The 14,654-nt window shown below is 53.8% G+C and overlaps 1 protein-coding gene across 2 annotated transcripts in view; it reads left to right on the top strand.

Annotated features, from left to right (window-relative positions):
• LOC135215035 (contactin-like) overlaps window positions 1-14,654 on the top strand; it is a 145,626-nt gene that overhangs the window by 95,906 nt on the left and 35,066 nt on the right. For both annotated transcript variants that reach the window (XM_064249551.1, XM_064249552.1), the window contains exon 14: window positions 13,806-13,987. In XM_064249551.1, the coding sequence (XP_064105621.1) occupies window positions 13,806-13,987 (182 nt within the window). The remainder of the gene's footprint in view (window positions 1-13,805; window positions 13,988-14,654) is intronic.

Below are 14,654 nucleotides of genomic sequence, written 5' to 3'. Positions count from 1 at the left end.
CGGTTGGGACTTCTGCTGGTCCTCCTGTTCCTTCAGGATCGGGGCCCGTCTCTCCTTCCGCAAGGAAGAAGATGGGGACCGGAGGAGTGCCAGCTAACACCGGTACCTCCTCGCTTGGCGCCAGAGGTTCTGCCTCAGCGCCAGGTACCGTCTCGGCCTCTCGTTCGCGAGAGGTACCGAGTGTACGGTCACCCGTGCAGCCAAGACCCAGGCAACCAAGTCCGCTTGATGCCAGGATCCAGGCGCGGAGCGGTAGACTGGCAGGAGTCGCCCAGGTGACTCCCACCAGGCCAGCGATAGCTCTCGCGGCGATCCGCCGGTACCCAGGGTTGACGCGACGGTCCCAGACCAGCCGCGGGCTGAGGCAGGAAGAGGTCCCCCTTGGTCGCCTGAACCATCCTCGGCTGGTCCAAGCGGCGTGACGCGCCATGAGGACAGGCCTCGCTCCCACCGCAACAGCGAACTCTGCCGGTCCCCTGACCGCCGCTCCTACCAGGACCGGGCGGAGAGGGGGACCAGCAGCAGCTCTTCTGACGCTCGGGACCATCACCACTGTTCTCGCTCCAGCCGCTCTCCCCATGAGAACCGCTCGACCAGGCCCTGCAGCTCGATCGCCACCGCGGGTTGACGATCGCCTGCAGCCCCCCTAGCACACCGGTTCTGCCGGTGGGCGAGGGGGAAGCGTCAGGTCTACCTCTCCTATCCCTTCAACTTCCTCGGGCTACACCGGGAAGATCGAGGCGACCAGGAGTGACTGCGAGGGGCACGCTCCTCGCGATCCCGGCATGACGCCCTACGAACCTGGCGCGGTCCTAGGACCGACCAGATCGTACGCGCAAGTGGCAGGAGGAGACCATGAGGGGTCTGTTGTGGTTCCTCCTCTGGAAGGAGGAGGGTCTCGGGAGGCGTTATCGCTGGACGGGCTTGACGGTCCGTCTCCTCAGGACCCAGTCACTCCCAAGATCCAGAGGTCGTTCGCCGAGGTTATTGCGCTGATCCGTCAGCACAACGACCTCGAGGAAGGATCACCGCTCCCACCTTCCGAGCCTACATCGGGTTTGGAGTTGTTCTGGGGACCCAAAAAGGAACCCAGGACGACGGTGGGTCTGCCGCAATCAGCCTTGGCCGACAGTGTGCTTAGCCAGGTGGACGCTCTCATCTCCGGACAGGAGGGTTCACTTCGGTCCAGCAGGTCGGCCAAGCTCCTTCCCCCACCTCTACCGCGACAGAGGCACTTTTACGTGCCTTCAGAGGACCCTCTGCCGCCCAAACAGGTTAACCCGGAATTAGCTAGGCTAACTCTGGGGGTGTCTCTGCAGCAAGAGGCACTTGCCTTGGAATCAACCGCTATGTCAGCATTCCAAGCAGTCTCGTGGCTAGACCTGTGGTCCCTCACAGTGTCTAAAGCCGCGGCTTCCTCGGGAAACATCACTCCTGAAGGGGACCCGGCTTTCGTGAGACTGTGCCAGTCTGTAGGTAGGGCTATCTTCTACCTGGCCCACCAGACGGCTAACCTGTGGGCCAACCTGGTACTGAGGCATAGGGATGCCGTCCTCACTCGAGTGACCAGGGCGGCTGGGCGAGAGGCAGCCTTGGGTCTTCGCAACGGACCGGTGCGGAGTTCCTCCTCTCTCTTCCCCAGAGAGATGGTGGACGCTGCAGTGGAACAACGGCGCACTGATGAGAGTGACCGTTTAGTCCACCAGGCAGTCTTGAAGGTGGCTGGGCAACCTCGAACTACTGCGGCTAAGCCCAAGAATTTAGCTAGCGCTTCCTCTGCGGCTAAGACGATCGCTTCGTTGAAGCCGAGAGGAAAGACTCTCCCTTCAATTTCGACTGTAACGAGTGACCATAACCAGCCCTCCTCCCAGTCCTCCTTCTCTCGAGGAGGAACCGGGAAGAAGTCGAAGAGAGGAGGGAAACGCTAGGGACGGCGTTCCCCCCTCACCTGCTGCCAGAAGTTGGGGGGGTGCCTGGCGAGCCATTGGGCAACATTGGCAGCGCTACGGAGCAGAGACCTGGATAGTGAATGTCCTTCGGGAGGGATATTTGCTATCCTTCGAGTCTCGGCCACCCCTCACCTCCAACCCGGTCCATCATCTTCAGACGTACGTTCCTGGTTCGGCCAAGGCGTGGCGCTTCGGCAAGAAGTAGAAGCCATGCTGAGCAAACGTGCTGTGGAGATCGTATGGGATCAGTCGCCAGGCTTCTACAGTCTACTTTTCCTGGTGGAGAAGTCCTGGGGGGGCTGGCGCCCGGTGAAAGATCTCTCTCCCTTGAACCGATTCGTTCGCCAGACTCGGTTCACGATGGAGACAGCACGGTCAGTGCTCGATTCCATCAGGGAGAACGACTTCATGCTTTCTGTCGATTTGAAGGACGCATATTTCCAGATACCCATCCATCAATCCTCCAGGAAGTACCTCCGCTTCATCCTCGATGGGACGGTGTACCAATTCAGGGCACTTTGTTTCGGTCTCTCAACCGCCCCACAGGTGTTCACGCGAGTGTTCACGCTGGTGTTGACTTGGGCCCACTCGGTAGGGATACGTCTTCTGAGGTATCGCTACTATTGGTTGGCTCCCGCTCGCAGTTGCTACAGGAAAGGGATCGACTCCTCGAATTCTGCCACTATCTGGGGATCGTAGTGAATTACGAGAAGTCAGATCTCGAGCCCAAGCAGAGGATGAAGTACCTGGGCATGCTGATCGATACGGTAGCAGAGCGAGTCTTCCCCGCAGATTTGCGGATCAGCGGGTTCAGGGAGGCAGCAAGACGGTTCCTGTCCCTACAGGAGCAGCCAGCTCAGCAGTGGCAGGTCGTGATCAGTCACCTGTCGTCTCTCGAGAAGCTAGTCCCTCATGGGCGTCTTCACCTGGGGTCTCTTCAATGGAGACTAAAGGAGTGTTGGTCACAGGCAAGAGACCCACCTTTCTTTCCCGTGTCTCACGGAGGAGGTGAGGCAGGACCTAGCCTGGTGGCTGGACGATGGGAACCTCGTAAGAGAAGTGCCTCTTTGCACTCGCACTCCCCCCCCGAGATGTTGCTGTTTTCAGATGCATTGACCGAGGGATGGGGCGCATACCTGGAGGAGTTGCTGGCTGCGGGTGTGTGGAACCATCACGACAAGCACCTTCACATCAACATCCTGGAGCTCAAGGCGGCGTTTCTCACTCTCCAAGAGTTTCAAGATCGTCTGGTGGGACACTCGGTGGTGTTGATGAGTGACAACACCACAGTAGTGGCATACGTCAACAAACGGGGGGCCTAGTGTCCCTCCCGTTGCATCAGTTGACGTTGCAGGTGCACGAGTGGGCCGAGGCACACTCGGTAGAGCTGTCAGCCCGCTACATTCCAGGGAAGAGGAACGTGGTGGCAGACAAGCTCAGCCGTCGGGATCAGGTGATAGGAACCGAATGGTCGCTTCACCCAGACTTGGCGGAAAGGCTCTTCAACCTGTGGGGGCGTCCAGTCGTGGATCTGTTCGCCACCCGGCACAACAGAACACTCCAGGTTTTCCACTCGGCTGTGCCGGACCCATGGGCAGCTGCAGAGGACGCTCTTCAACACCCGTGGGACAATCTCTTCGTGTATGCCTTTCCCCCGTTCTGTCTGATTCGCAAGGTGATCAGCAGGGCGCTGGTCACCCCGAATCTTCGGATGATCCTGGTGGCACCCAAATGGCCTGAGGGTACCCGGACCTGCTGGCTCTGCTCGCCGAAGCACCGAGAGAGATTCCCCCCTGGCACAACCTCCTGTCCCAGCCACACGTAGAACGGTACCACTGGTCGGTTCGGTCCCTGTGTCTTCACGGCTGGCTGTTATCCACCATCTCTTGCGAGCGAGAGGCTTTTTTCGCAGCGGAGCAACAGAGATGGCTGGGTACCTCAGACAGTCCTCTGCAGCTGTATACCAGGGAAAGTGGTCCATCTTCTGTGGTTGGTGTCGTGGATGGGGTCTCTCTCCTCTCAGAGCCACTATTCAGCAGGTAGTGGATTTCCTCGTTTTCCTTCGCCGAGAGAAGCTCCTCTCCATCTCCGCAGTTAAGGGATACAGAGCCGCCCTTGTTCTAGTCCTTAAACTGCGAGGAGTGGATATCTCCTCCTCCTTCGAGATCTCCCTCCTTATGAAGAGCTTCGAGAGGTCTTGCCCACCCAGGGAACTCAGGCCCTCGGGGTGGGACGTGACTCTCTTCCTTAGGAGTTTGAATCGAAGACCCTTCGAGCCACTCCGAGAGTCGTCAGACAGGGATCTGACCCTCAAGACCCTCTTCCTGCTGGCCCTGGCATCGGCGAAGAGAGTAGGGGAACTTCATGGTCTTTCCTTCAACGTCAAGCATTCCAGGGGATGGGGATCCGTGACGCTCGATTTTGTCCCGAACTTCGTAGCGAAGACCCAGAATCCTTCGGTCCCTGACAACCGGTTCAAGTCTTTCACGATCCCCTCCCTGAAGGACTTCACTGATAATGATGTGGATGAGATGCTGCTTTGTCCTGTGAGGGCGCTACGGTGCTATCTGAAGAGAACTAGACACCTCAGGCCTGAGTGACAATGCCTCTTCGTTAGCACCGGGGTTACCAAGAAAGAGGTTTCCAAGAACACTCTTTCTTTCTGGCTGTGTGAGGTGATCAGGAGAGCGTATGACATGGATGGTAGTGACGACACCCGTACCCTTTGTCTGAGAGCTCACATAGTCAGAGGTATTGGTCCAACCCTTGCGTTCTGCAAGAACTTCTCCATGGCGCAGGTTCTGAAGGCAGGGGTTTGGGCCAACCAGACCACCTTTACTTCCTTCTACCTTCGGGATATCACCCACAGGTCTACCCAGCACCCGAGCGGACAGAACAGCATCGCATCCTTGTGTGACTGCATGAATGGATGAGTGAAAGAGAGTGTGACTGGCTTCTCTTCTTCCTTCATTATTCCTCCTCTACCTGTGGGCAGAGGGCCGCAGTCATCACTACGCTGAACAGGAAGCAGATGCAGGTAAGCTACACAACTGATTCAGTAGGGATACGAGTGTTTATCCACCACTTCCCAACAAGGGGGGGGGAGTGGAAGCCAACAAGAGACAAACCCATGACTTCATTTTGGCTCTTGAAGTAGGAACTAGTTCTTGTGTATTTGCTATTTATAAGATGTATGCTTGCCTCCCTCTTATAAATTTGGTCCAGATCAGCTGGGCAGAGGCTAGAATCCCTCCCTTTGCTCTTATGACCAGGGAGGGAACTAAGGTCGGACGAACACCAGTCTGTTCATAAGACTCAGATTCCACCCACCAAGAAGTGAGTCTTCCTATTGTTAAATGACAGAGGGTTTGTATACGTATCGGAACAAATAACAATTTGTCGAAAATTGTATTTTTCCTAACTATACAAACCTGAGGTCCTTTACTCATAGTCCCACCTCATGCCACCCCTCACTCTGCGTTTCCTGGGCCTAAAGCAAAGTGACTCCTCTCCTCGTAGTCGAGCTGACCGCCAACTGCCAGATAAGTAGTTAACTACCGAACCCCCTTGTTCAAAGCTTTTGTCCGGTTCAGCTGCCGCTAAGTACCTTCCTATTGTTAAAGGACCTCAGGTTTGTATAGTTAGGAAAAATACAATTTTTGACAAATTGTTATTTTATTACTCAAATATTTTAACTTCATCATTTTATAACTTCATAGTGTATAATTTTCTTTAAAATAGAGTACTTTATTTAACACATTTAGCCTACGTTCCCGAGTTAGCCTAATAGTAAATCAATACAGTGCTAACTTTTCTCAGAATATGCACATTATTATCGGTGACTTTCACATCCTAAATTTGGTATATCATAATTGTCGCTATTAGTTTCCTCATCATTTATTTTGATCAATGACGGTAGTGAGATTTAAAAAATAAATAATGAATTTTTAGCTTGCATTTGACTATCACCGTCAAAATGTAAACAAAGCACATCGCCATCTATTGAGGAAAGTAACACTAACTACAGGCAGTCCCCGGGTTACGAAGGGGGTTCCGTTCTTGAGATGCATTGTAACCCGAAAATTGTCGTAAGCCGGAATATCATAAAAAATATTAAGAAAACCTTACTTTTAATGCTTTGGGTGCCTTAAAAACTATGTAAACTGCATTCTTATTGCATTTTTCATCAAAAAGACCTTCAAATATTGATTATTTTGCATTTTTGGTGTCATATTTCTTGTACCAGATCAGCATTGTAGGCGTTGTAACCCTGGAAATAATTTCTGATGAATATAATTGAAAAGCGCCTTAACCTCGGAGCGTTGCAAGCCAAACCTGTCGTAACCCGGGGACTGCCTGTATTCGCTAATGGGATAAACATTTTCTAGCATAGAGGAAAATTTACACTTGCCCTTCCTAAAGTATCATCTGATCTGGTGGGTGACATATTGAATATGTAAAGACACAGCTGTATTAAAGAAATTATCAAACTATCACATATAAGTCTTTCAAGCATACAAAAAGTAAGGAGTTCGTGCATCCCAAATGTCTCATTGTATTGATTAAAAGGTTTGACTAGGTAGAGACTTCTCAAGTGGAGTCTTTAAAAAAATATATTTATTTTCAAGTTAATATAAAAAATATATTTGACTTCACACATTTTCTTTTCATTTTGCAATATATGAGTATTTCGTTTGTTCCTATACGAATACAAACCATCGGTCCTTTACAATAGGAATGTAACTTGCGGCAGCTGGAACCGGTCGTAAGCTTCGAACAAGGGAGTTCGGTAGTTAACTGCTTGTCCGACCGTCCGCGCACCGCGCGACTCTGAGGTGAAGATCCACTTTGCTTTTGGCCGCGCTGGACAGACGTGTTCTCCACCTCTCTCTGCCCGCCTTTCCTCGTATGCTTTGTGTCTCTCAAACTTGGTTTGCTTTGTGTTGTGTGTTTAAAAATACTGTAAGTATGTGTGCTTTTGTATTTTTATTCTTATTTTGTGATTATGGATTCCCGTGAGCTGGAGATATCCCCCCCCCCATCAGCCGCAGAGTTTGCCCTTCCACTCCTTCCCTGAAGTGGATCCTTATGATTTGTGTGCTCGGTGCCGAGGGCACGAATGCTCTCGCGCCGAGCCTTGTGATATATGTATATCTTGGTCGGAGGAGCAGTGGGTGCATTATGAGGGGAGGAGGAAGCGACGTAAGCCTGCCAGGGAGTCCTCGGAAGGTTCTCCGGCGACTCCCTTGGTCATAGACACGTCGTCTTCCTTCCTGCCGCCATCTCGGCTCCCGCATATGGCTCCTTCCCCTTCGGGGGGGGGGGGGGGGTTTCTCTTTCCTTCTCTTCGCCCGAACTGTACTCGGAGTCTTCCGTTTGTTCGGGGTGGGACTTGTCGCCCCCCGGGCGAGGGGGAACCCCTCCTACTAACCCGACCTTTGCCTCCTCAGGTGCTCCTCCTGCGGGCGACGACCTCGGCCAGGTATGGTTCTCGCTGGGCCTCCAGGGGACACCGAGCATTCGGGGGCTGTTACATCACCTGGTGGGTGTTGCTCCGGTCACTCATGGACCGGCGACCACCACCACCACCACCACCGTCTTGACCCCGGGGTATGCCGCCCCTCCTCACCTTGTGTACAACCAGCATGTGACAACAGTGACACCCTCAGCTGCGGTGCAGGCACCGATTGCTGGTTTCTCGAGGAGGGTCGTGTCTCCGCCCGGGTTCACCGCTCTCGCCTCAGCCCCCGACTTTCGGTGCCCCAAGAGCTCACCCCTGGACCTTCCACCCGTACCCAGGATGTCGCTGACCGCTGTCCCGCCTCCTGCTGTACCTGCCGTTCCTGCCATGCCTGCCGCTCCTGCCGTGCCTGGACCAGCCCCTGCCGACATCGTTCCTGCCCCGTGGTGTTGCTGCCCCAGTTGCAGGTCCTTCCGGACAGGTGCAGCCGGGCCGTGTTGCTTCGGCAATAGCCCCGGCTCCGTCCTGGATGGAGGACCTGACGTCTGTCCTGAGGAAGCTGACGAAGAAGAAGAAGAAGAGGAGGAAGGTGTCGTCGTCGTCTTCGTCGTTGTCGCCTGCTGCCGCCTCTTCCCCTTCGACTTCCAATGCTTCACAGCCTAGGAAGAAGAAGGCTGCCTCCTCCCCCCTTAAGAAGTCTCCTTCAAGAACTACTAAGGGCCCATCTCACTATGGTGGGACGGGGGGTTCTTCCGCTGGTCCTCCCGCTCCTTCGGGAGCGGGGCCCGTCTCTCCTTCCGCAAGGAAGAAGATGGGGACCAGAGGGGTACCGGCTAACAACGGTACTTCCTCACCTGGTGCTAGGGGTTCTGCCGCTACACCAGGTTCTGGCTCGGCCTCTTGTTCGCGAGAGGTACAGAGTGTACGGTCACCTGCGGGTGACCGTACAGCCAAGGCTCAGGCTTCCGAGTTCGCTCGGCGCCAGGACCGAGGCACAGAGCGGAAGACTGGCGAGGGTCGCTCAGGTGACTCCCGCCAGGCTAGCGATCCGCAGGTGACCGGGGTTGACGCGACGGTCCCAGACCGGCCGCGGGCTGAGGCTAGGAAGAGGTCCCCTCGGTCGCCGGCCAGCGGCTCGACGCACCGTGAGGACAGGCACTGCTCCCACCGCGACAGTGGTCTCTGCAGGTCCCCTGACCGCCGCTCCCACCGTGACCGGGCGGGTAGGGAGACCAGCAGCAGCTCCTCTGACGCATGGGACCGGAGCCGCTGTTCTTGGTCCAGCGCGACCAGGCCTGCAGCTCGATCGCCACCGCGGGTTGGTGATCGCCTGCAGCCCCCCAAGCACGCCGGTTCTGCCGGTGGGCGAGGGGGTAGCGCCAGGTCTTCCTCTGCGATCCCTTCAACTTCCTCGGATTACGTTGGGAAGAGCAAGACGATCAGGAGTGATCGTGAGGAGCTCGCTCCTCATGGTCCCACCACAACTCCCTATGAGCCAGGCACGGTCTTAGGATCGACCAGGTCGTATGCGCAAGTGGCAGGAGGAGACCAGGAGGGGTCTGTCGCTGTTCCTCCTTCCGAAGGAGGAGGGTCTCGAGAGACGTTCTTGTTGGAGGGACTTGCCGGTCCTACTCCTCAAGACGCAGTCACTCCCGAGATCCAGAGGTCGTTTGCAGAGGTTATTGCGCTGATTCGTCAGCACAACGACCTCGGGGAAGGATCGCCACTCCCACCTTCTGAGCCCACGTCCCAGCTCAAGTTGTTCTGGGGTCCTAAGAAGGAACCCAAGATGATGGTGGGTCTGCCGCGATCAGCTCTGGCTGACTCGGTGCTGGGCCAGGTAGACTCGCTTGTCTCCGGACAGGAGGGTTCGCTACGGTCCTGCAGGTCTTCCAAGCTACTTCCTCCGCCTCTACTGCGACAGAGGAGATTCTACGTGCCTTCGGAGGATCCTATGCCGCCCAAACAGGTTAACCCGGAGCTAGCTAGGCTAACTCCGGGGGTGTCTCTGCAGCAGCTCCTGTCGGAGAACTTATGGTTCTCGCAGCAAGAGGCACTTGCACTGGAATCCACTGCCATGGCAGCATTCCAGGCAGTCTCCTGGTTAGACCTGTGGTCCCTCACGGTGTCTAAGGTTGCGGCCACCTCAGGAAATATCACTCCCGAAGGTGACCCGGCTTTCAGGAGACTGTGCCAGTCTGGAGGTAGAGCCATCTCCTACCTAGCCCACCAGACGGCAAACCTGTGGGCCAACCTGGTACTTCGGCGTAGGGACGCAGTCCTCGCCCGAGTGACCAGGGCGGCTGGGCGTGAGGCGGCATTGGGTCTTCGCAACGGACCGGTGCGGAGTTCCTCCTCTCTCTTCCCCAGAGAGATGGTGGACGCTGCGGTGGAACAACGGTGCACTGATGACAGTGACCGTCTAGTCCACCAGGCAGTCTCGAAGGCATCGGGGCCGCCTTGAGCTACTGCGGCCAAGCCCAAGGGCTTGGTTAGCGCTTCCTCTGTGGCTAAGACGATTGCATCGTCGAAGCCCAGGGGAAAGACTCTGCCTTCGACTTCTTCCAGGAGCGGTCGCCATCAGCCCTCCTTCCCACGAGGGGGAGCTGGGAAGAAGTCGAAGAGAGGCGGGAAACACTAGGGACGGCGTCCCCCCTCACCTGCTGCTGGAAGTGGTGGGGTGCCTGGTGAGCCATTGGGCAACATGGCAGCGCTACGGAGCGGAGACCTGGATAGTAGACGTCCTTGGGGAGGGGTATCTACTACCCTTCGAGTCTCGGCTACCCCTCACCTCCAACCCGATCCACCTTCAGACTTACGTACCTGGAACATCAAAGGACGTAGCCCTTCGGCAGGAAGTCCAAGCCATGCTGAGCAAGGGATCTGTGGAGATCGTCAGGGATCATTCATCGGGCTTCTACAGTCGTCTTTTCCTGGTGGAGAAGTCTTCAGGGGGCTGATAGATCTCTCTCCCCTGAACCGATTTGTTCGCCAGTCTCGGTTCACGATGGAGACGGCACGTTCCATGCTCGACTCCATCAGGGAGAACGACTTCATGCTTTCGATGGACTTGAAGGACGCGTATTTCCAGATACCCGTCCATCAATCCTCCAGGAAGTGCCTCCGCTTCATCCTTGACGGGACGGTGTACCAATTCAGGGCACTTTGCTTCGGTCTCTCAACCGCCCCACAGGTGTTCACGTGAGTGTTCACTCTGGTGTCTGCTTGGGCCCACTCGTCAGGGATACGTCTTCTGAGGTATCTCGACGACTGGTTGGTCCTGGCGAGCTCCCGCTCGCAGTTGCTACAGGACAGGGATCGTGGTGAACTTCGAGAAGTCCGATCTCGAGCCCAAACAGAGGATGAAGTACCTGGGTATGCTGATCGACACGGTAGCAGGGCGAGTCTTCCCCGCAGACTCGGGGATCAGCAGATTCAGGGAGGCAGCCTACCAGTTCCTGTCTCGGCAAGAACAGTCAGCTCAGCAGTCGCAAGTCGTGATCAGCCACCTGTCGTCACTCGAGAAGTTAGTCCCTCACGAGTGTCTTCACCAGCAGTCTCTCCAGTGGAGACTAAAGGAGAGTTGGTCACAGGCAAGAGACCCACCGTACTTCCCCGTGTCCCTCACGGAGGAGGTGAGGCAGGACCTAGCCTGGTGGCTGGAAGACAGGAACCTCTTAGAGGACTGCCTATCCGCACTCCCCCCGGAGATGTTGCTGTTTTCAGATGCGTCAACCGAGGGATGGGGCGCACACCTGGAGGAGTTGCTGGCTGCAGGAGTGTGGGATCGTCACGACAAGCACCTTCACATCAACGTCTTGGAGCTCAAGGCAGCGTTCCTCGCTCTCCAAGAGTTCCAGGACCACTTGGTGGGACACTCGGTGGTGTTGATGTGCAACAACACCACAGTAGTGGCATATGTCACCAAACAGGGGGGGCCTAGTGTCCCTCCCGTTGCACCAGTTGACATTGCAGGTGCACGAGTGGGCCGTGGCCCACTCAGTAGAGTTGTCAGCCCGCTACATTCCAGGCAAGAGGAATGTAGTAGCAGACAAGCTCAGCCGTCGGGATCAGGTGATAGGGACCGAATGGTCCCTACACCCAGACGTGGTGGAAAGGCTCTTCAACCTGTGGGGGCGTCCAGTAGTGGATCTGTTCGCCACCCGGCACAACAGAAAACTTATGGTTTTCTTCTCAGCCATGCCGGACCCATGGGCAGCTGCAGAGGATGCTCTTCAACACCCATGGGACAACCTCTTCCCGTACGCCTTTCCCCCGTTCTGCCTGATTCGCAAGGTGATCAGCCGAGTGCTGGTCACCCCGAATCTCCGAATGATCCTGGTGGCTCCCAAATGGCCTCAGGCCATGTGGTACCCGGACCTGCTGGCTCTGCTTGCAGAAGCACCAAGAGAGATTCCCCCTTGGCACAATCTTCTCGTCCAGCCACACGTAGAACGGTACCACCAGTCATTCCAGTCCCTATATCTTCACAGCTGGCTGTTATCTACCATCTCTTGCGAGCGAGATGCTTTTCTCGCTGAGCAGCAACAGAGATGGCTGGGTACATCAGACAGTCCTCTGCAGCTGTGTACCAGGGAAAGGGAAAGTGGGCCGTCTTCTGTGGTTGGAGTCGTAGACAGGGTCTCTCTCCTCTCAGAGCCACTCTTCAGCAGGTAGCGGATTTCCTCGTGTTTCTTCGCCAAGGCAAGCTCCTCTCCGTCCCCACAGTTAAAGGATACAGAGCTGCCCTGGCCCTAGTCCTGAAACTGAGGGGAGTGGATATCTCGAATTCGTTTGAGATCTCCCTGCTTATGAGGAGCTTCGAGAGGTCTTGCCCACCCAGGGAACTCAGGCCCCCGGGGTGGGACATGACTCTCGTCCTTAGGAGTCTTGACTCGAAGTCCCTTCGAGCCACTCCTAGAGTCGTCAGACAGGGATCTGACCCTCAAGACCCTCTTCTTGCTGGCCCTGGCATCGGCGAAGAGAGTAGGGGAACTGCATGGTCTTTCCTTCAACGTCAAGCATTCCAGGGGATGGGGATCTGTGATGCTCGATTTCGTCCCGAACTTCGTAGCAAAGACTCAGAATCCTTCGGTCCCTGACGACAGGTTCGAGTCTTTCACAATCCCCTCCCTAATGGACTTGACCGACAACGATGCGGATGAGATGCTGCTCTGTCCTAAAGAGAAGTCGGCACCTCAGGCCTGAGTGTCGACGCCTCTTCGTTAGCACCGGGGTGACCAAGAAAGAAGTATCCAAGAACACTTTCTTTCTGGCTGCGTGAGGTGATCAGGAGGGCGTACGAAGCTGATGGTAGCGACGACATCCGCAAGAACTTCTCCGTGGCGCAGGTCCTGAAGGCAGGGGTCTGGTCCAACCAGACCACCTTCACCTCCTTCTACCTTCGGGATATAACCCACAGGTCCTTGGACACTTTCTCCTTGGGACCCGTGGTGGCTGCTCAACACGTTGTGTAGCTTACCCAGCACCCGAGTGGACAGAACAGCATCACATCCTTGTGCGACTGCATGAATGGATGAGTGAATGAGTGTGTGACTGGCCTTCTCTTCCCCATCTTTTTGTCTCCCTCAACCTGTGGGCAGAGGGACACGGTCGTCACTACGCTGGAACAGGAGGCGATGCAGTAAGCTACTCGACCGAGCCCCATCCTATCCCTTTCATTAGGGATAGGAGCGATTATTCACCACTTCCCCCAACAAAGGGGGAAAGTGGAAGCCAAAAAGAGACAAACCCATGACTTCATATTGCCTCTTGCAATAGGAACAAGTTCATGCTTGCTAGTTTTAAGAGATACGCTTGCCTCCCTCTTATTACTTGGGTCCAGAGGTCTGACCATTGATCCTGTGGTACATACCCCAATCATTGGGCAGAGGCTAGGATCCCTCCCTCTGCTCTTATGACCAGGGAGGGAACCAAGGTTGGACGAACACCAGTCTGTTCTTAAGACTCAGATTCCACCCACCAAGAAGTGAGTCTTCCTATTGTAAAGGACCGATGGTTTGTATTTGTATCGGAACAAATAACAATTTGTCGAAAATTGTATTTTTCCTAACTATACAAACCTGAGGTCCTTTACATATAGTCCCACCTCATGCCACCCCTCACTCTGTTTTTTCCTGGGCCTAAAGCAAAGTGGATCTTCACCTCCCAGTCGCGCAGTGCGCGGACTATCGGACAAGCAGTTAACTACCGAACTCCCTTGTTCGAAGCTTATGACTGGTTCCAGCTGCCGCAAGTTACATTCCTATTGTAAAGGACCTCAGGTTTGTATAGTTAGGGAAAATAAAATTTTCGACAAATTGTTATTTTAAATATAAATAAAACTGTGTTATAACCATTGTAGTGTATCCTTCTTATGTTCATCTTGGTTGTAGGGAAGCCTGAGTTTTACCGCAGTCCACCAGAATTTATTACAAGCTCCATGGGCGAGACCATCGCTCTGGAATGTGAGGCATATACAGACCATGTACTTGACACCGCTTATATTTGGCGTCACAATGGCTTGCGCATTGAAGTTGATGATACAGATTTCCTCCGTCATCTTGCTTACGAGCAGGTAAAAATTACTTTAATATTTATAGGTAATTCTTATATGTAGAATACCAGAGTGATTTTAATAAAAATACTTGGCTGAAAAACTTATTCTATTGAACTACAGTAGAAATTATTCTATAGAACTACAGTAGTAGGTAGGACAGTAATTTTCGTATTCATTTGATGTATTATTTTGCATTCATAAGGTTTAAATTTATAATTTTAGCAAACTAAATTATTTTTTTTTATTTTGCATTTTTTTTATTTTTAGATTCCAAATTTTTTTATTGATTGCCAATTGTTTGATGTAAGTTTGTCTGTTTATGTTGGTAAATTTATCCAGTATGAAATAACTACTGCTGCTTTACGTTCTACATTACATTGCTCAATGGAGGAGGTATTATATTTTCTACAGTGTAACTTTGTTTTGCTAGGAGGCTATATTAAAAGGTTTTATGCTGGTACAGAATGCTGCAAACTTATCAGAAGTAATTTTTCCATTGTGACCCCTTTTAGAAAAATAGAACATCAAAGCCTTGCCAGAAATGTAAAGTTTTTGTTGGTTATTCCTTTCATACAAGGTATTGTCTCGGCAGCGTGTAATGTCTTCTAAATTATATAGGAAATGGCTTTATCTTGCTAATCACTTTGGCATGTAGCGTCTAATAGCTTTATGAAGCTTAAAATAG

This window comes from Macrobrachium nipponense, chromosome 19 (genome assembly GCF_015104395.2).
Source record: "Macrobrachium nipponense isolate FS-2020 chromosome 19, ASM1510439v2, whole genome shotgun sequence".
Lineage (NCBI taxonomy): Eukaryota > Metazoa > Arthropoda > Malacostraca > Decapoda > Palaemonidae > Macrobrachium > Macrobrachium nipponense.
The sequence above is the reverse complement of the archived record's forward strand: the minus strand, read 5'-3'. Positions and strand labels throughout refer to the sequence as shown.